This window comes from Barbus barbus (assembly GCF_936440315.1).
Source record: "Barbus barbus genome assembly, chromosome: 20".
NCBI lineage: Eukaryota > Metazoa > Chordata > Actinopteri > Cypriniformes > Cyprinidae > Barbus > Barbus barbus.
The window spans coordinates 30875119-30897124 of NC_136748.1; the positions used below are offsets into that span (position 1 = coordinate 30875119).

The following is a 22006-nucleotide window of genomic DNA, read 5'->3' on the forward strand; positions in this document are numbered from 1 at the left end:
AGAATTCATTAACATACGCATGTTTTGCTATCCAATCAGATGTTTACAAAGCGTTTGTGAATCCAGAGGAGAGTTTTCAGGAAGGTCCGTTTTACGTGCAAATTACTCCGAATTTACTCCTATGTTTACGAATGTTTCATGAATGAGGCCCATTGCATTTAAATGAACACGCATTTTGATTGTTAATGACAGTCGTACGTCATGACGACAGGCACAACACGACACTATCATTATTTTTACGCCCGCTAGAGGCTGTTTAATTTTAAAACGTAAATATAGATCGTAATAAAGTGCTTGCACAAATGACCTATAGGGTCGTTTTTTGGAGAAGGACAGTCTTAAAATGTAACGATATGAACTTGTTTTTTGAACTGCTGTGTAAATCAATGGTGCATATATTGAGGAAAAGCAGTGCTCTTGCTGATGTGATAATGCTGAATTATATCATATGATACAAGAAGGTGATTTTTTATTTTGTGCTCGTATAACTGCATTCTAATAGACTCCATCACACAGTCAGTCGACCTGCATCATGATCATCAGACACTGCATCAGTGGAACAGTGCTGCGTTAAATGCACTAAATGAATGCATTAATTCTTCTCGTGTGTGTGAAGCAAATCTGAAGGAGCTGATCTCTCAGACGATGGTGAGCTGGGCTCAGGAGACGCACATCCAGGATCCAGAGCTGGTTCGTCTGATGTTCAGTCTGCTGAGACGACAGTATGACAGCATCGGAGAGCTGCTCCGAGCCATGAGGAAGACCTACACCATCAGCGCCGCCTCCGTCCACGACACCATTCACCTGCTGGCGTCTCTGGGCCAGATCCGCTCGCTGCTCAGCGTCCGTATGGGGAAGGAGGAGGAGCAGCTGATGATCCACGGCCTCGGGTGAGGACGAGCTCAACACAACAATAGACCCTTTCTCTGTTAGTACACATTGTGAGGTTTTTCTGTGGGCGGAGCTTAGGTGGTGGCAGAAAGACCCCCTGACCGCTTCACTAACGCTAGCTATGAAGTCTGTTTAGCTTGTTTTTTAATAATAACTGGAGAAATTCAGATTTTATCTGCATATGTAAGGAACAGATGCACTGTCCAGGACCGCCATTATTATTTGAAAAAGTTAACTTTAAGGGATGAAACCAGATTGGCCGCTTTCCTCAAAGGATGGAGGATCTGACAGGATAGACTCACATCTATATAGTTAAGACAAACTCACAGTGTCTATCTACTCATGGATGTGTATATATTTACATTTCAGCAGGCAACTATTTTTACAGCTACATTATTATTATAGCCACAATTAATCACAACAATGTATATACAATTACATATTATTCAGCATATAAATCGTCAGTTTGTTGTTTTACACGCATGCACACAGACATTATTTCATCGACATATGAGATGCATAAGAAAAGCCCAGAACAACAAAAGACAATACTTTATTGAACCTTTTCTGATGAGAAGTGTGCCAAACACCAGCATTTTTGAGATCGTTTCTGTCCAGTTTTATCTCGTTTCACCACAGCTGTCGTCAGGTTTATTGTCTGGCAGTGGCAACAGGTATGCGTTAATCAACTTCATTTGAACAACTTTAAAGGAGATTTTCTCAATATTTAGATTTTTTTGCTCCCTCAGATTTTCTAATAGTTGTATCTCAGACAAATATTGTCCTATCATAAGAAACCATACATCAATGGAGAGATTATTTATTCAGCCTCAGATGATGTATAAATCTCAATTTCGAAAAATTGACATTTATGACTGGTTTTGTGCTCCAGGGTCACATTTAATTAAGACATTTATAATGTCACAAAAGGTTTCTATTTCAAATAAATGCTGTTCTTCTGAACTTTCTATTCATCTGTGAATCCTGAAAAATAAAATGTATCACAGTTTCTGCAAAAATGTCTGCAGCACAACTGTGTTCAACATTGATAATAATCAGAAATGTTTGTTGAGCAGTAAATCAGTATATTATTATGATTTCTGAAGATCATGTGACACTGAAGACTGGAGAAATGATGCTGAAAATACAGCTGCAGATCACAGAAATAAATTACAGTTTAACACATATTCACATAGAAAACAGCTATTTTAAATTGTAATAATATTTCACTGTGTTTACTGTATTTTTGGTCAAATTAATGCAGCTTTGGTGAGAAGACGCTTCTTTCAGAAACATTCTTCTTGATTCAGAGAACAGGAGCAGCTCCAGATGAGTGTGCTTAACAGCGTGAATCTGATGTGTCTGTGTCTGTGTGTCTGTGTGTGTGTGTGTCTGTGTGTGTGTGTGTGTGTGTGTCTCAGGGACATCATGAATAATAAGGTCTTCTACCAGCATCCTAACCTGATGCGTGTTCTGGGGATGCACGAGACCGTCATGGAGGTGATGGTGAACGTCTTGGGAGGAGGAAAGTCTCAGGTGTGTTTGACACAAACTTCAGCAACTTCTCAAGATTGAAAAAAACCTCACCGCGTTCATAATCCTCAATATCACCACATCATCAATTAATAACTCCAAGTCAAGTCACATTTATTTATATAGCGCTTTATATGATACTGATCGTTTCAGAGCAGCTTCACAGAAATATATGTGTCCCTGCAGCACAAAAGCTGTGATTCTAAAAGATTCAAGATGTCTAAACACAACACAAACGCTAAACACAGTTGAAGGGGAAAAAGAAATATGATTTCAGTTTGCATCTTGTTTTTGTTTTAAGCATTTGAACTGCGTTACATTTATTTTAAAATATAATTGAATAATTGTATGTCTCTTTTGGTTAAGGGCCACTGCTCTGGAGCGATTCATTAGACTGATTCAGAATAACTAGCGAGTCTTTTTGACCGATTCATTCAAAGAAGCAGTTCATTAGTCCTTCAAGTGTTTGATTAAAAAAGCGTAAAACAAAAAAGTAAAAATGACAAAACAATAAAATTACTAAAGCTTGAACTTAAATTAAAATGAAGACAAAAAATATAAAGATAAAAACTGATTCATAATATTAATAAAAACTATAATAGTATCACAATCATACTCTCTCTCTCTCTCTCTCTCTCTCTCTCTCTCTCTCTATATATATATATATATATATATACACTGTATATATATATTAGTGCTGTCAAACGATTAATTGCGATTAATCACATCCAAAATAAAAGTTTTTGTTTACATGTGTTCTGTGTATATTTATTATGTGTATATATAAATACACACACAGTATATATTTTGAAAATATTTACATGTATTTACGTCTATATTTATATTAATATAATTTATATTATATATATATAAATATATTTAATATTTAAGCATAACATATTTTTTCTGAAATGTATACATGCATGTGTGTGTATTTATATGTACATAATAAATATACACATCACACACACATGTATTATGTAAAAAAAAAACTATTATTTTGGATGTGATTAATCACTTGACAGCACTAATATATATATATATAACACACACATAAAAAGAAAATAAAAATTATATATTTTTCTTCTTTTTTCTTTTTATTAAATATAAATATAAACAAAAAATATGTGAAAGTATAAAGTACACAAGTTAAATGATTCATAGAGTTGTTTGCTACATTAAATGTTAACATGATTATGTCTGCAACACAGATGAGCTCCATATTTCCATACTGTCCTCTGTAATGTGTGTGTGTTTGTTTGCAGTAACACACACTGATGGCGTTTCTGTTCTCTCTGACGTCCTGCAGTGTTTTAATAAGCCTGAGCCTCTGCTGTCCAGTATTGATCCAAACACACACACACACACACACACACACACACACACACACACACACACACACACACACAGACAGCAGATCAATGACACACACTCATGAGCTCTGCTCTGCATTCACACTGAACCAATCCTGAATATGTTTCCTTCTGGAACAGGAAATCGCGTTTCCGAAGATGGTGGCGAGCTGCTGCCGCTTCCTCTGCTACTTCTGTCGCATCAGCCGTCAGAATCAGAAGGCCATGTTTGATCACCTGAGCTACCTGCTGGAGAACAGCAGCGTGGGACTGGGTGAGTGCAGACGCCTCGAATACAGAGAGAGAAAACCCTCAGAAGAGATGAATGAACTGATGATCGTGTGTTGGCTGCGGTCCATACTGCCCTCTGCTGGTGTGTGTGTGTGAGAGTGTGTGTGTGAGAGAGAGAGAGTGTGTGTGTCTGTGTGTGTGTGTGTGTGCGTGTGCGTGCGTGTGTGTGTGTGTTCAATCAGAACTCCATTCTCTTTCCTTACTTTATGATTTTGAACAAGTGTTCTCATCAGCTGAACCCCTTTGAGATCAGTTAATATTTCAATAATTTAACAACACATTCATGTTGGTGGTTCTCTGATGTCAGTTAATGGTCACATGCAGACAAATAAACAAATACAGTAAACATATTTTTAGTAACTGTTTTATTTTGGTTGTTTTTACTTACAGATATTTGATTTAATTGGACAGCTTTGATTTATTTATTTATTAGTAAATGTTTATAATTTTTTTTTTATTTTAGAATTATTTTAATTTGACATAATAATTTAATTATTCGTAAGTGCTTTTTAAATAGTTTTATTTATTTGACTTATGATTTATATATTACGTGTTTTATTTTAAAATGATTTATTTTAATTTGACATTTTTATAATTTAATTAAGTTTTATTTAGATTTTATTTTAAAACTGTTTATTTTAAGTTTTTATTTAAAAATATTGATAAATGTTTTAGATTTTATTTACAAATATTCATTTTAATTTTACATTTTTATTATTTAATTCAGTATTAGCAAGTGTTTTATTTTGATTATTTGTTTTTATTTAAAATTTTCATTTTAATTTGACATTTTTATGATTTAATTAGAAAGTGTTTTCATTTATTTAATAAAATTTTTTATTTTGTATGATTTAATTATTAGTAGGTGCTTTTTGATTGTTTTTATTTAAAAATTATTTATTTTATTTGACATTTAATTCATTGTTGCTAAGTGTTTTATTTTTATTGTTTTTATTTTTAAATTATTTATTTTATTTTATTTGACATTTAATTAATTGTTGCTAAGTGTTTTTATTTTAAATGACATTTTCTTTTCTTTTATTTATTTGAATTTGTCATTTTTATGACTGAATTAAAGATGTTCACGTATAGTCGTGTGTATTGTAACGTGTGTGTTTGCGTTCTCAGCGTCTCCGTCCATGAGAGGATCCACTCCTCTAGACGTGGCGGCTTCATCGGTGATGGACAACAACGGTCTGGCGCTGGCGCTGGAGGAGCCCGACCTGGACAAGGTGAGTGTTTACAGCATAAGACGGCTTTCCTTTCACATCTGGTCCCCTGAGTAGTGAACATGTGGTTGAATCCTGGAGTTCCAGGGTTACTCTGTTTGTATAACGAGTGACTGTTTGCTCATTCATCTCAGAAATGAATTCAGATGTAACTGAGCTTGTGAAACGCTGCATCATATGCATGTTGTTATGATGTATTCATTCATCTGTGTGTGCTCAGGTCGTGACGTATCTGGCCGGCTGCGGTCTGCAGAGCTGTCCGATGCTGCTCATGAAGGGATATCCAGACATCGGCTGGAACCCTATCGAGGGCGAGCGATACCTGTCCTTCCTGCGGTTCGCTGTGTTTGTCAACGGTAAACAAAACAATGCTGGAGACAAACGCTGAGATGTGTTTTTTTATACGATGGATCTGCCACAAAAGATTATTATTCCCAAACATCAGGTGTCCGGATGCATAACCGCATTCTTGGTGACAGTTATTGATACTTTATTATTTTTCGATTCAACTCAAGTTTATTTGTATAGTGCTTTTCATGATACAAATCGTTGCAAAGCAGCTTTACAGAAAAGTTTTAGCTTCTACATTGTATTTAGTTGTAGGTTACTAGGATTTAAAAAAAAATTATTTCTTTTAATTTGACATTTGTGATTTTAAATATTAGTAAGTGTTTTATTTTAAATGATTTTAAATTTTATTTTGATTTGACATTTTTATTTCATTATTAGTGTTTATGTATGAGTTAACTATTCTTTATATTAATAGTTACTTTGCTTTAATTGATTTAGGTTCCTATGCAGTCCTGATTTTGTTGTCATGAACACATCAGGTGGAGACGGTTTTCTGCAGTATTCTAGAGTAATTCTGAGCGTCAGGTGTGTGTCTCAGGTGAGAGCGTGGAGGAGAACTCCAGTGTGGTGGTGAAGCTCCTGATTCGTCGGCCCGAGTGTTTCGGTCCCGCTCTGCGAGGAGAAGGAGGAAACGGCCTGCTGGCGGCAATGAAGGAGGCCATCAAGATCTCAGAGAAACCCAGCATGGATCTGCCCTGCGCCGGACCGACTCACGCTTCTGACGTGTAAGACACACACACACTCACACGTACACCCACACACACTCTCACACACACACACACACATATACGCACGCACACACACTCTCACACGCACGCACACACATACACACACACACACACACACACTGCTGCTGATGCTGATCTTGGTCTGTCTCTGTGCAGCTCCACGGAGGGCGAGGATGAAGAGGAAGTGGTTCACATGGGAAACGCCATCCTGTCCTTCTACTCGGCTCTGATCGATCTGCTGGGCCGCTGTGCTCCCGAGATGCACGTGAGTAGATTACTGATGGAAAACATCGGCGATATGGCAGAACAAAATCTTGATTTGTTTCAATAAGTTTGACAGATTCAAGGTTTTTATTTGATGTTTAACTACAACATGACTCAAGTAACATTCTCTTAAACACTGAGCTAACGAAACGCATCTCGAATCTTTTGCAGCGCCTCAGCGTCTCAGGTGTCTAAAAACATGATGTTCGAGTTAAAACATCCCGTTCATTCATTTTTAGTGTTTTATTTTGATTAGTTTTTATTTTAAAATGATTTATTTTAGTTTTACTTTTTTATTATAATTTATTTTTAGCGTTTTATTTTTGTGATATTAGAATGATTTATATAAATTTTTATTAACTTATATTTTGATACTTATTTTAAAATGATTTAACATTGTTGTAGTTTATTTTAGTAGATTTATAATGTAAAAGTTTTATGATTTTTATGAATCTTTAGTGTTTCGTTTTGATTTCTTTTATTTTACATTTATTAATTTTTTTTACTTTTATTGTAGCGTTTTATTTTTTGCTTTTTTTTATTTTTTTATTTTATAAAATTTCTATTACCTGTTTTATTTAAATTGTTTATTTTAGAATTATTAGTTTATTTTAATGTAATGTTTTTATAGGTGACTTGTTAAATATCTTTGCAGAAAAGGTGCATGAAATATGAAGGCAAATAAACTTTTCTTAAACATCCTATATGTTTCTGGAATATTTCTTGTCAGATGTAGACATTCAGTTTTAGGTCGACTCAAAAAGTCTGTTCCTGACTGTCAGTGTAACAGCAGTAATAGATGATTATTAGAGTGAATAATCTGTCATCATCATCATCAAACATCACATATCAGACGTACAGTAGCAGTTTTCCATTGTTTTTCTGTGTATTGCAATATTATCGATGTGTCTAATTGTAACTTTTGCTAATATTTTTATTCAAACTGTGATTCCTTGATTTAAAAAAATAAAACTAACAAAACATTGCATTCAAATTAATAAAAAAAAAAAAAAAAAAGAGAACAATCAGCCAGCCCTCCATGGATGTTGATTGATCGTGATGTGAGCTGATACTCTGATTGATTGATTGATCTACTCTCTCAGCTGATCAATAAGGGTAAAGGTGAAGCTCTGAGGATTCGTGCCATCCTTCGCTCTCTCGTTCCCACGGAGGATCTGGTTGGCATCATCAGCATCCCTCTCAAGATGCCCGTCGTCAATAAAGGTGCCAAACACTCTCCTAATTCTCACGTTTTAAATAGCTTCATCATAATTCATCCTTCTGCAAGTTCTGCTGTATATTCAGCAGCATGATGACTTTTTTCTTGCGGTTTTCTTTCAAAAATTGATCTTTAGTTGGGAAGAAAAACATTTCTATTACTTGAGAAAACGCTAACTGAAATCAAATATTTCAACATTTCTCAGTTTACTTGATGTACTAAAATAACTCAAACTAAAACTGAAATAAAATTTTATAAAAACTATATAGACATAAAAAAACTAATAACAATTACAAAAAAACTTTAAAATTAAAATTAAAAGAGAAAATATAAAAATACAAACAAATTCAAAATATTAATAAAAAGTGCAACCATGGTTAATAAAGATGGTATGGTTTCCATTATAGTTATAGCGTATTATAGTTTGAAAGGTTATCCCAGATAAATACTGCTTTCTGCTGCCTCATCTACTGCAGATCAGGATTAAATAGTTTGGGATCAAATCTGTCTCCAGAAGTGCACTAAACCTCACAAAATCCACTGAGACGCCTTCAAATGGAAAATCAATTCCTATATAAACCATTTCTGTAGTTAAATAATGCAGTGTTTTTATTTTAGACTGTATTCATTATAAATTAGTTTATTCATTAAAAACTGGAAGCCTGCTGTATGCCCCAGAGTTATTATAAAACCATAAAAAATATTTTTCATATTTTGAATAAAATATATGTTAAATGAAAAAAAAAAAAAAAAGTTTTATTTATATATATATATATATATACAGTGCCCTCCAACAGTATTGGGACAGTGAGGCCAATTCCTTTATTTTTGCTGTAGACTGAAAACATTTGGGTTTGACATCTAAAGATGAATATGAGATGAGAGATGAACATTTCAGCTTTTATTTACAGCTATTTTCATCTGGATCTGATACACAACTTAGAAGATAGCACCTTTTGTTTGAACATTATTTAAAAAAATTACAAAAACAACAAAATTACTAAAACTTGAATATTGAAGCAAAAAATAAAATATACAAATAAAATCTAATCCAGAATAATAACAGCCTATAATAGTGTCTCAATACTAAAATAACTGTTGCATGTGGCTGTTTGGATGGCGTGTGTGAGCGATTTGAACAGGACTGAAGTGTGTGTGATCTGTCCGTCAGACGGCAGCGTGACGGAGCCTGACGTGTCGGCCAGTTTCTGTCCGGACCACAAGGCCCCCATGGTGCTGTTCCTGGAGCGCGTGTATGGCATCGAGGACCAGAGCTTCCTGCTGCATCTGTTAGAGGTGGGATTCCTGCTGGACCTGAGAGCCGCCGCCTCACTGGACACGGTCAGTGCTTCACGCTTCGGCCCAAAGGGGCTGTGAGATGATCAAAAACTAATCACTTCATCTCTGTATGTGCTAGGGATGCAACAAAACAGTTAGCCCAGGGTTCAATAGAGAATGATGATGAGTTACGTCACAATCTCTTCACTCCGCATTGCATTTCGGGAAGGCGCCGGCATATTAGCAGGATACGCTGTCTGTTTCCATGGTTACTTCTCATTCTTTATACGGATAACTGCTTATCTTTTGTTTTTGCCTTTAATTTAAACAATGATTCATTCTTCATTGTATCGTTTGCAGGGAAGAGAAGTTATTCATCGCAGTGCATGATAATTCGATTGTTTTTCTCTGAGGTGAGGTTTTTGTAGAATTTCATTTACAGTGTTGATCTGATTACCGTGAAAACAGTGTCACCCGCTGCTGCTTCATTTTCATTCTCTATACATACCTCGGTTTTTTAACCACGGTTTACGGTTCGGTTCTGATGGCTTGACACATCAGTGTTTTTTCAAAAAATTAACAACAAAAAAACTCCTGTAAACTTCTGTACACTGGAAAAAGCGTGTATTATTATATGTCTACTTAATTTCTTTTGAGAATTATTTTTCAGATTTTTACCAAAAATAGGATGGATTGGCCATTATTGAGCGCTATAAACACGTGTTTCATTCATACTTGACACCAGAGGGTGCTGTCGTGCAGAAAATCCACATATGCATCACAGAAGTAATAGAACTGATGACGTTCCAGGAAATCATTAATATGGATATAGGTATCGCTGTAACTGAATAAAAAGAAAAAATTACGTTAAATGTTTAGAATGATGAAATGTAAGGAATATAAACACTCGCCTGTGACAATATATGGTTTATCTGTGTTCTTCAAGCCATCTCGGGTATTTTCATGATGATTAAGTATAAGCCATTTCTAATCGACATAGCCTTTATTACAGTATAGAATATATGTTCTGCATCATTCTGTGATAAGAAGCTACATCAGATCACAAAAGGAAGTTATCTCAAACACTCAACTCGTTATAATGTTCTCTTTTGTTGGAAAACAGGTTTAGAAAGTCTTATCATTGCAAGCCTTTATAAGGTAAGATGCTCGACGTGTTGCCTTTTTCAAATATAAGGGAAGCGTTTCCTCATCTCAGCACGTAAAATCATGAGCACACAGCCAATACTGATGGAAATTTAAACGCGAACCCAAAAAACGCAATTCACAAGCGCGTATTGAACCATAGATATCTTACCAAACGGTTCAATATTATATTGAGAACTCTAGTGAGAATTGCGGATTCAGCTCAAATACACAACACATAGTCTGGCTTTACTGGACCGCTAACAAGTGTGTTTGAGTGTGTGTGTGTGTCGGCATTTGCTCTGTAAAGATCATGTTTGAGCTCAAACACACTAATGCTGTCTGTTTAAGGGATCACTGACTGATCCTCCTAAATTAGCCGTGCACACTGGGAAACGTTCTACACGATCGCTGCCATGCCCTGAATCTGATACAGGGTTTCTATAGCACTCTATACAGTACAGATGGTTTCAAAGCAGCTTCACAGTAATACACAGGAAAATAACAGTGTTAATGTAGGAAAATTAATCCGTTCTGAAAGTAGAAATTTTATTTCAGCTCTATCATCTTTTGTGAAGCTGCTTTAGTGTCATTATTCAGATCAATTCAGTTCAAATTTTTGTTTTACATTGTTTTGTTTTGCCATTCTTTTGGTTTGTCTTATTTTTTGTTCCGTTGTTTTGTTTTTGTTTTTTCTCATTGTTTAGTTTTTTTAGTTTTGTTTGTTGTTGTTTTTGTTTTTTGTCTCATTTTTTTGTTTTGGTTAGTTTTGTTTGTTGTTTTGTTTTGATGTTTTTATTTAGTTTTTTTGTTTCGTCACTTTAGTTTGTTGTTTTTCTGTTTGTTTTGTTTTATTATTTTTTTTTTTTCGTTTTCTTTTGTTTGTAATAAGCAAGTGGTGGGTGTGTGCTTTTAAACTTGCAGGCACCATCTTGTTTCTGACATGATTGAATGTCAAACGTCGAATTGTGACGAATAGCTTTTGTTCCTTTTTTGTTCCTTTTTTTTCAAAAAGTCCTTTTGGATAAAAGCATCTGCTAAATGCATACATATAATAGAGATCCCAGAGAGTCAAGCATTTAAAAAAATTGCTTTGTATTTGAAACAAAATAACAAATCAAGTCGCGTTTACTTTAAAGAAAGATGCACAAACACTCTTGACAAACAAAACGTTAGACAGTCAGTGTTGTGCTTGTTTGTGGTTGGTAGTGAATGTGATTCTCTACAGCTGTATGAACTGACTTCAGACATGCACTAAAAATGACCAAAACTGATTCAAACACTTCAGATGTGATTTAATCATTTACCGTATGAGTCCTTTTCATATCTCTGTGGTGTTGTGTTCATTCCCAGGAGTCTTTGCGTACCACAGAAACGGCTCTGGCTATGAACAGGTACATCGGTTCGGCCGTGCTGCCTCTGCTGACCCGCTGCGCTCCTCACTTCTCCGGGACAGAGCATCACGCCGCTCTCATCGACTCCACGCTCTACACCATCTACCGCCTGTCCAAGGGCTGCTCGCTCACCAAAGCCCAGCGAGACGCCATCGAGGAGTGTCTGCTGGCCATCTGCAAGTAAGAACAGCTGCTCATTATCATACAGTAACGAGCTCTGATCAACTGCACTTGAATGAACTTAAGGCCCCTTCACAACAAAGAGGATCACTTCTTATCATGCACTTTTAATAATCGTTCACACCTCAACTATAACAATAACGACACAGAGGAATGATATCATTGGAATCACTTTCAAAATGTTTTTTTTCCATTATAGATTTTATCATTATTGTTATAGTTATCATTTTACTTCCCGTTATAGTTATTGCTATAGTTATCATTATAGTTATCACAAGAGTCACCGCTGTAATTATCGGTATAGTTATTGGTGCAGTTATTGCTATAGTTATCGCTATAGTCATTGCTGTAATTATTGTTATTTTTATCATTGTAGTCATTGATGTAATTATCGGTATAGCTATCATTATAATTATAATTATCGTTATAGTTATCACTGTAATTATCAGTATAATTATTGTTATAGTTATCGCTATAGTTATTGGTATAGCTATCATTATAGTTATTGCTGTAGTCATCATAGTTATCACCATAGTCATTGCTGTAATTATCTGTATAATTATTGTTATAGTTATCGCTTTAGTTATCGGTACAGCTATCATAATAGTTATCATTATAGTTATTGCTATAGTCATTGCTGTAATTATCGGTATAGTTATTGCTTTAGTTATCATTATATCACTATAGTCATCGCTGTAATTATCAGTGTAATTATTGTTATAGCTATCATAGTTATCGTTATAGTCATCACTGTAATTATCGGTATAGTTATTGTTATAGTTATCATTATAGTTGTCACTATAGTCATCGCTGTAATTATCAGTATAATTATTACTATAGTTATCATTATAGTTATTGCTGTAGTCATCACTATAGTCATCGCTGTAATTATCAGTATAATTATTGTTATAGTCATCGCTATCGCTATGAACTCGTTTTGTGTTGTGTTCAGATACCTCAGGCCCTCCATGCTCCAGCATCTGCTGCGCCGGCTGGTGTTTGACGTACCGTTGTTGTCTGAATACTGTAAGATGCCTCTGAAGGTAAACAGCGCTCACACGCCTCAGATTACGTGACAGAGATTGTGTTCATATACTCTGACAGAAGAAGAGTTTTTTTCACTGCATCACAGATTTTTCCTTCCATTATTCTGTAGCTTGACTCTGCCCCTTCTGTTTGAGCCACTCCCACATTCATGTTATTCTGGACTCTGAATCCTCCCCTTTTCTTAACCACGCCCCTCTCTCATCAGCAGTGGGTGTTTTTATGCATCGATGCTCTTGTTTAGGGCTCTTTTGCTGCAGATGTTCATCATCTGACTCATCTAGTGTCCATTAATTACTCGTTAATGTTGTTTGTCTCGTTGCTCATCATGAAAACATGCATGTAATTCATATTTAAATAGTATTTAAATAGAGGATGTTTCTGTGAAGATTATTAGTTGATGACACACAGGTCAAGTGTTTTTATATGAGAACTATTTATATGGAATCACTTTCAGAACTTTTTTTTATTTTATTTTTTTATCATTATTGCAGAGGTTGCGTTAGACTTTAATTTTGCCCGTCATTTTGACGGACAGGGTCGTAAAAATTCTGTCATAATTTATTATTACCCGTCATTTTAATTTTCATATTTGAATTATAATAACCCATTTAATAGTTTTTATTTTTGTTCACGTTTTCATTTTTTAATAATGAACCTAAAGGACGAGCATAGAGATGAACAGAGACTGCGTCACTTTTCATGTTCAACACCGCAGTGACAGCAGAGGACACTATAAAAAGTGCTGGGTAAAAAACAAACAACCGATGCTGTTTTCATTTGATGAATGCACAGTAGGCAATAGGCATATGATATGAAATACAGTCTCAGATTTCAAATTCTGTCCATTTTATTAGGAAATTCAAGCAACAAATACCGTTTTGGCACTCTTTAATGTGGCGTGATAGATCGCTGTAGACACCTCAGATCAAGCGATTCGCTTTACTAATACTCGCCTGTGCGTAATCAAAGACATAGCAAAAGACTTTTATTTTTGTTCTGGAGACGATCGCGTGCTCTGCTGCCTCACTGGAGCACACTCGCCACTAACTGGACAGGCCTAGTAATTACAGTTATAAATTACAATAGATCACCCTCGGTGTAATCTGCCAAAGTGACGGACAGCCTTCAGATTTTTCCGTCACTGCTAAAATTCTGTCAATGACGGAGAATTTCTGGTTAATGCAACCTCTGCATTATTGTTATAGTTATCATTATACTTCCCATTATAGTTATTTCTATTGTTGTCATAGTTATTGCAATAGTCATCGCTGTAATTTTTGATATGGTTATTGTTACAGTTATTGCTATAGTTATCATTATAGTTATTGCAATAGTCATCGCTGTAATTATCGGTATAGTTATTGTTACAGTTATTGCTATAGTTATCATAGTTATTGCAATAGTCATCGCTGTAATTTTTGATATGGTTATTGTTACAGTTATTGCTATAGTTATCATTATAGTTATTGCAATAGTCATCGCTGTAATTATCGGTATAGTTATTGTTACAGTTATTGCTATAGTTATCATAGTTATTGCAATAGTCATCGCTGTAATTTTTTATATGGTTATTGTTACAGTTATTGCTATAGTTATCATAGTTATCGCAATAGTCATCACTGTAATTATCGGTATGGTTATTGTTACAGTTATTGCTATAGTTATCATAGTTATCGCAATAGTCATCACTGTAATTATCGGTATAGTTATTGTTACAGTTATTGCTATAGTTATCATTATAGTTATCGCAATAGTCATCACTGTAATTATCGATATGGTTATTGTTACAGTTATTGCTATAGTTTTCATTATAGTTATCGCAATAGTTATCGCTGTAATTATCAGTATAGTTATTAGAGTTATTGCTATAGTGTATTGCTATAGTTTTTAGATAACGCTATAGTCGTTGCGGTAATTTTTGTTATGTTATCGGTATAGTTATTTCTGTAGTCATCATTATAGTCAAAATAACAGCTGCAGATGTTCATCATCTGACTCATCTAGTGTCCATTAATGACTCGTTAATGTAGTTTGTCTCGTTGCTCGTCATGAAAACATGCACTGTCGTGTAATTCATATTTAAATAGACAATGTTTCTGTGAAGCTCATTAGTTGATGACACACAGATCAAGTGTTTTTTAATTCACTGAATGCCACATGATCATGTGTTTCGCAGCTGTTGACAAATCATTATGAGCAGAACTGGAAGTATTACTGTCTGCCATCCGGATGGGGGAGTTATGGTCAGGCGTCTGAGGAGGAGCTGCTGCTCACTAAGAAGATCTTCTGGGGAATCTTTGACTCTCTTTCTCAGAAGGTGAAGAGATCAGCAATAAATTACATTTGAGCAATATATTCACACAAGTTATTTTAAATTATAATTATTTTTTACTGTTTTTACAGTATTTTTGATCAAATAATTTTTTTTTTTAAATCTTTAATTTTAATTAAGACTTAAATTTTTCAGATTGAGAAATAGCTATAAAAAAATTTATTCATTATAAAAATGCCATGATTCATTTCCATGACTTTTTCAGTTTTTCATGATTTATTGGATAAAAATGAAATTTATTGGATAAAATGAAAATTCTCAATTTGTAGCCGATAGAATATTTTAGACTGGAATTACTAGAAATAACTAGTTTCCTGATCAGTAAATCAGTATATTATAATGATTTCTGAAGATCATGTGACACTGAAGACTGGAGTAATGATGCTGAAAATACAGCTGCAGATCACAGAAATAAATTATAGTTTAACACATATTCACATAGAAAACAGCTATTTTAGATTTGTAAAAGTGTTTCACTATTTTTACTGTATTTACTGCATTTATGTTGTTCAAGTGAATGCTGCCTTGGTGAGCAGAAAAGACTTATTTCACAAACATTAACAAATCTTACCGACCCCAAGCTTTTGAGCACTGATCTTCTGTCTTTGACTCTCTGAATGATTGTGAATGCAGAAGTACGAGCAGGATCTGTTTAAGATGGCCATGCCGTGTCTGAGCGCCATCGCCGGAGCTCTACCTCCGGACTACATCGACTCTACGCTCAGCACCACGCTGGAGAAACAGGTGTCTGTCGACACGCAGGGAAACTTCGACCCCAGACCCATAAACACAGCCAAGTACGTCTCAAAACTCATTTTGATCCAGGGCTGGGCAGTAATCCATATCATAATGAGATTGTGATTAAATTTATGTTTATAGCTCTGGATATTTTATAGATTTTATATATAATGTCACAGAGCCAGGATATTTTTTCATCCATGATTTAATTGAAACAGTTCTGTTGTACTGCGTCTTATTCAACAAAAAATATAAATGCAATATTTTGTAGTAAATTGTTATATTTCCATTTAATTTCCATTTTAAAAGATTGATTAAATTGTTACTTTTTTTGTTAAATTAATTAATTTAATTAGACTCTATTTTGATGATGAATTCGCATTAAATCTAGTGTTGGTAATTTGCTCTAAAAAAGTAATTAATTACTAGTTGAATTAACATCTTAAAACAGTGTAATTAGATTACTCTCTATAAAAAGTATTGCTTTAATTATTACTAATTAAGTCGAGCAATACAAGGCATGAAATTAATTCTTTCAAATAAATAATATAAAACTGCATAAATTATTCTTGAACTGACCAAAGTATTTAAAGGGGTGAAGGTTACATTAAAAATATACATTTTAACATTAGCTGTTACATTTTGATGTTAAATCCACTGTTTTATATAGAATTGTTTTATAGTCTCTACAGTGTTTAATGCAGTTACATCAGAAGTAACTAATTAAATTGCAGAAAAATTAAGAGTAATCCCTTACTTTACTTTTTCAAGGGAAAAGTAATTAAATTACAGTTATTAATTGCTTAGTAATGCATTACACCCAACACTGATTAAATCATCAAGCACACAACCCAGAAAAAGAAATTAAGTGGAAAACAGAATTTAGGGGAAAATAAAAATGCAGTTAATGTGACCCTAAATTAAAAGTAGTTTATATTATAGTTATATATCACAACTGTACGTTAATATAATTATTATTACCTTTTTTTCTCTGTCTCTCTCTCTCATGTATTGAAAGGCTGTGGAAAATGTTTGCACTACATGTTTATTCATATATCTGTCTTTGTTTTTGGTATTTACTTTTTGTTGTTGTTACTATTGATGTTTGTTTGTTTTTCTGTACTGTCACGTCTACTGTCATTTTTCAATTTGTCACATTTCCACTTTCAAAAATAATTGAAAATAAATAAAAACAAAGTCACAATTTGTAAAATAAATAAATAAACACTTCCAAACTTTTAAAACATTTAAAAGGAGTTTAATTGTGAACAAACAAGTTCTATTCACATTCATTCTCAAGCTCTAACAAACATGTGGAAAGCATTACTTTTCCCCACTAATGAATATCATGATAATATTAATATCGTATGATGATATGTTTGGCCATATTGCCCAGCCCTAATCTGATGTATGGACTGAAACACGTCTCGTGTGTGTCAGTCTGAGATGAACTGATTGCCGTTCTGGTTTTCCTCTCGCAGCATCTGCCTGCCGGAGAAGCTGGAGTGCATCGCAAACAAATACGCTGAACATTCCCATGAGAAATGGGCTGCTGAGAAGGTGAGAGAAATGAACCCACATCAGCTGCTGGACTCAACAGCGAAAGAATCATTAAATACTAGTGATGACAAAAGATTAATCGAGATTAATCACATCCAAAATAAGTTTTTGTTCACATAAAATATGTGCGTGTACTGTGTATATTTATTATGTATATATAAATGCACACATGCATACATGTATTTAAGAAAAATATGCTTATGTTTCTATATTAAATGTGTCCCTGGAGCACAAAAGCAGTCATGAGTAGCATAGCAATAGACAACAATACATTGTATGGATCAAAATTATACATTTCTCTTTTATGACAAAAATCATTAGGATATTAAGATCATGTTCCATGAAGATATTTAGTACATTTCCTACCATAAATATATCAAAACTTCATTTTTGATTAGTAATATGCATTGCTAAGAACTTCATTTGAACAACTTTAAAGGAGTTTTTTTTTTTCAAATAGTTCAATAATCTTAATATTTGTGCCAAATATTGTCCTATCCTAACAAACCATACATTAATAGTGTAAACTGAAAACTATTTGAGCTTTATTAAAACTATTTGCACTGATTTATTGTGTTGGATATATTTTGTTCCTTTGTGCAGTGGCTCAGGAGATGAGGCTTTGAGTCTGTATACATGTCAACAAGCTGAAAAAATAAAACCAAAGTTTTTTGAGATAATGTAATCTTGTTAAAACTGATTTCATAAAATTGGTATCGAAAAAAAGTATCGTTCAGGAACCGGTATCAAACTCAAGTTATCGGTATCGGTATACTCAGCCCTATATGTGACCCTGGACCACAAAACCAGTCATAAGGGTACAATTTTTGAAATTAAGATTTATACATCATCTGAAAGCTGAATAAATAAGCTTTCTGTTTTATGCCTTCATTGAAAACCAGATACAGAACACAGAATTTCTGAGCAAAATGAAAACATTTCATAAGACTATTTTAAGAATAAATTTGAATAAACTAAGTTGTTTTTTTGCCTTCAAATAATTAGACATACTACAACACAGAATTTAATAACAATAAAACATGGTGAAAGAAAAGAAAGCACTCACTTATGAAAGTGGATAAAGATTTTCAATTTCTTGAAGTTTTTAACAACCTAGATTCAATTAATAGAAATTATGATTCTGCCTGAGCACAATAAATCTTTAAATGATTGAAAATCAAACTTTATTTATTTTGCCAAACAAAAGGGGTTTACTATTAAAAGTAAAACATGGAAGAAATGTTGTGTGATCATTACTTAAAAATATAAAGTTTTAATAGTATCTTAGTAGTAGCAGTATGTACATTCTGCTGAACAGTAGTAATATATCTTCATCCTCATTTAGTGAGACGCAGGCGCTGAAATCACCGCGAGCATCACGCGTTTTTCAGTCTGTGTGTAGTAAACAAAACCGTGCGATATAGAGAGCAGACTGCTCCGTACGCTTTCGAATCGCTCAATCTGCGTGCCGCCGCTTCTAGTCGAACACACCTAGTGCTGCAGGCTTGGCTCTCTGACGTTTATGAGATTAACCCCCCAGGGGTTCCAAATTTCGTACCGAACGACATTATACTCGATGGTATCGAGGCAATTCGGTCGGTCCCTAAAAAGTATCGAACTCGATACTCAGCCCTAGTCATATACAGTGGAAGTCAGAACTTTACATACACCTTTCAGAATCTGCAAAATGTAAATTATTTTACCAAAATAAGAGGGATCATACAAAATGCATGTTATTGTTTATTTAGTACTGACCTGAATAAGATATTTCACATAAAAGATGTTTACATATAGAAAATAATAATTGAATTTATAAAAATGACCCCGTTCAAAAGTTTACATACCCTTGATTCTTAATACTGTGTTGTTACCTGAACGATCCAAAGCTGTGTTTTTGTTGTTGTTTAGTGATAGTTGTTCATGAGTTGTTTGTCCTGAACAGTTAAACTGCCTGCTGTTCTTCAGAAAAATCCTTCAGCTCCCACAAATTCTTTAGTTTTCCAGCATTTTTGTGTATTTGAACCTTCTGGAGCATCAGTGAGTGTTTGAATCTTCTGTAATAGCTGCGTATGTGTCCCTCAGTTGTCCTCAGTGTGGAAAGATGGATCTCAAAATCATACAGTCATTATTGGAAAGGGTTCAAATACACACAAATGCTGGAAAACTAAAGAATAGTGGCTTCAGAGGACACACTAAACTGATCAAATGTTCGCTGTCAGCTGGGTAAATGTGTAACGGAAGTGAGATAGTGAGATGTTCCTCGTCTGTGTTCAGGTGCTTCTGGGCTGGAAACACGGAGAAAACATCGATGAGAAAGCCAAAACTCACCCGATGCTGAGATCCTACAAATCCCTGACGGAAAAGGTACAAAACAGACAGAATCATGCGATGTGTAACTTCAGATGGTTTTGTGGGTCATATATATGTTTTTATGTTTCTCAGCAGATATTAATTCTCCTGCCAGGCTGTTAGTGAAAATAAGAACCTGTTCTTAATTAACATGCCTGATTCAATAAAGGTTAAATAAATGCTTGGGTCTCAGCGTGAGTGTTTGCGTCCGCAGGAGAAGGAGGCGTATCGTTGGATGGTGCGCGAGTCGTTGAAGAGCATGCTAGCGATGGGCTGGAGCATCGATCGCACCAGAGAAGGAGAGAGCATGTTTCAGCAGAGAGAGATGGAGAAGCTACACCGCGTCTCACAGGCCTCTCAGGTGCTTATTGTCATCTCTGTATAATCACTTTGTTTGGTTACTGTGTAAATGCAGTGATTTAATCATATTATTTTAGTCCAGCAGCCTTGAATAAGATCCTAAACAGTGAGGTCAGTCTATAAACACAGAAGACGTTCACAGATGTGACGCAGTGTTTGTTATTGTGTGTTTTCAGGGGAACGGCTTCAATCCAAACCCGCTGGACATGAGCAGCGTCCTTCTGTCCAGAGAACTGCAGGTGATGTATAGCAAAGTCTGATAACATTAATTTATGCATTAGCTAATGTTATGAGGCAATGATTCTTGTCTGGACAAACTTTTGAGGATTTTACAATTTTTTTTTCACGAGAACATTTAAAGAAACTTATATAGAATCTTGCCTTTTTTGTATAAGTTGAATTTTATAAAACTTTATTTTTTATTATATTGTTGAAAATTGAATCTGGATCTGGCATGTGAAGCGGATATGGTAATAAATATAACCTGTATTGCCTAGTAATGAATCAATAAATCAAAGTAGGGATGTAACGATTACCGGTTTGACGATAAATCATGATAAAATTCCCCGCGGTTAGTATTACCGTTTCATATTTTAATTATCATTAAAACCGTATTCGATTACCGTGATTTAAACAACTCGCGATAAATAAATACTGTCCGGCATAAAGCAGAGTTTTCAGTAACAGTCTCACGAGCGCACAGCAGCACAGTAGTTTCGTTCTGAGTGAAAATAGGGCGGAAAAGCTGGGAGGTTTTAAAAGAGTGCTAAGGGAATTATACAAATTAATATATCAATGAATTAATTATATGAATGTACCTCTGAAGGTTCGGACTGTCTTCAGAAACGATTTGATGGCATTTTGTTCTCATCTTCGCTCCATGTAATACCTAAAGGAAGTGTTCGCGGAGTTCACAGGAATCAGCTGTAATTCAGCTTTTCCGTATAAAGCGCCACCTGCTGCCAGAGAGTGGATTTACAGACACTTATTTACATTCAGTCTGTGTGCAGTTTCTGTCTGGCCAAAAAATTGACCAAATTTGCATGACCTGCTGTAAATTTTAACCGGTTGATGAAAAACAAACTTATGTACATTTAAACAATTCAGATATGCTATATAGAATTATTTATGGAGCAGGTAAAATACATATAATCATTTATTAATTATCATTTTAATTTAACTCTTTTCTTTAAAGGCTGAAATGTGTGGTCTACCTTATGTTAAACTTTTTCAAAGCTTTATTTGAACATTTACATGATTTATTTGAACATGCTATTAAACTGTTGTCAGTCAAATTGTCATTTAAAATCCAGACCTCATTGGTAATGTTATTGTTTTAGTGATTATGCAAACAAAAAGTCATTTTATTTGCTGTTTGTTGATTTTTAAGTATGAAACTTGGTGAAGTGATTTATGTTTCGGTACTTTTTGAACATCTCCAGCACATTTTAACAATACCGTGATAATACTGATAACCGTGATAATTTTGGTCACTATAATCGTGATTAGAAATTTTCATACCGTTACATCCCTAAATCAAAGCAATGCATTGCAATACATTTTTGCCATCTTTAGTAATTGCTTCTGTTGTCCTCATTTGTAAGTCGCTTTGGATAAATAATAATAATACTACTAGTTAATAAAAAATTATTAATAATTGTAACTAATGTTACAAGATATAACTTTTGATTAAAAAAAAATGCATTAATAAATTTTGAAATTAAAAAGGTCTTATTTGTTAATATTAGTTTGTGCATTACCTAACTA

The 22006-nt window shown here is 34.3% G+C and overlaps 1 protein-coding gene across 1 annotated transcript in view; it reads left to right on the plus strand.

Moving 5' to 3' along the window:
- The window catches only part of LOC306886314 (ryanodine receptor 3-like), a gene marked incomplete at its 5' end in the record, with an annotated part of 172700 nt that overhangs the window by 92655 nt on the left and 58039 nt on the right, over window positions 1-22006 (plus strand). The window contains 17 exons of the mRNA XM_079443321.1: window positions 617-890; window positions 2313-2427; window positions 3918-4050; window positions 5196-5299; window positions 5517-5652; window positions 6186-6372; window positions 6532-6640; window positions 7743-7863; window positions 9030-9199; window positions 11633-11853; window positions 12806-12896; window positions 15077-15217; window positions 15866-16029; window positions 17452-17530; window positions 19805-19894; window positions 20094-20240; window positions 20416-20478. Of these exons, the coding sequence (XP_079299447.1) occupies window positions 617-890; window positions 2313-2427; window positions 3918-4050; window positions 5196-5299; window positions 5517-5652; window positions 6186-6372; window positions 6532-6640; window positions 7743-7863; window positions 9030-9199; window positions 11633-11853; window positions 12806-12896; window positions 15077-15217; window positions 15866-16029; window positions 17452-17530; window positions 19805-19894; window positions 20094-20240; window positions 20416-20478 (2345 nt within the window). The remainder of the gene's footprint in view (window positions 1-616; window positions 891-2312; window positions 2428-3917; window positions 4051-5195; window positions 5300-5516; window positions 5653-6185; window positions 6373-6531; window positions 6641-7742; window positions 7864-9029; window positions 9200-11632; window positions 11854-12805; window positions 12897-15076; window positions 15218-15865; window positions 16030-17451; window positions 17531-19804; window positions 19895-20093; window positions 20241-20415; window positions 20479-22006) is intronic.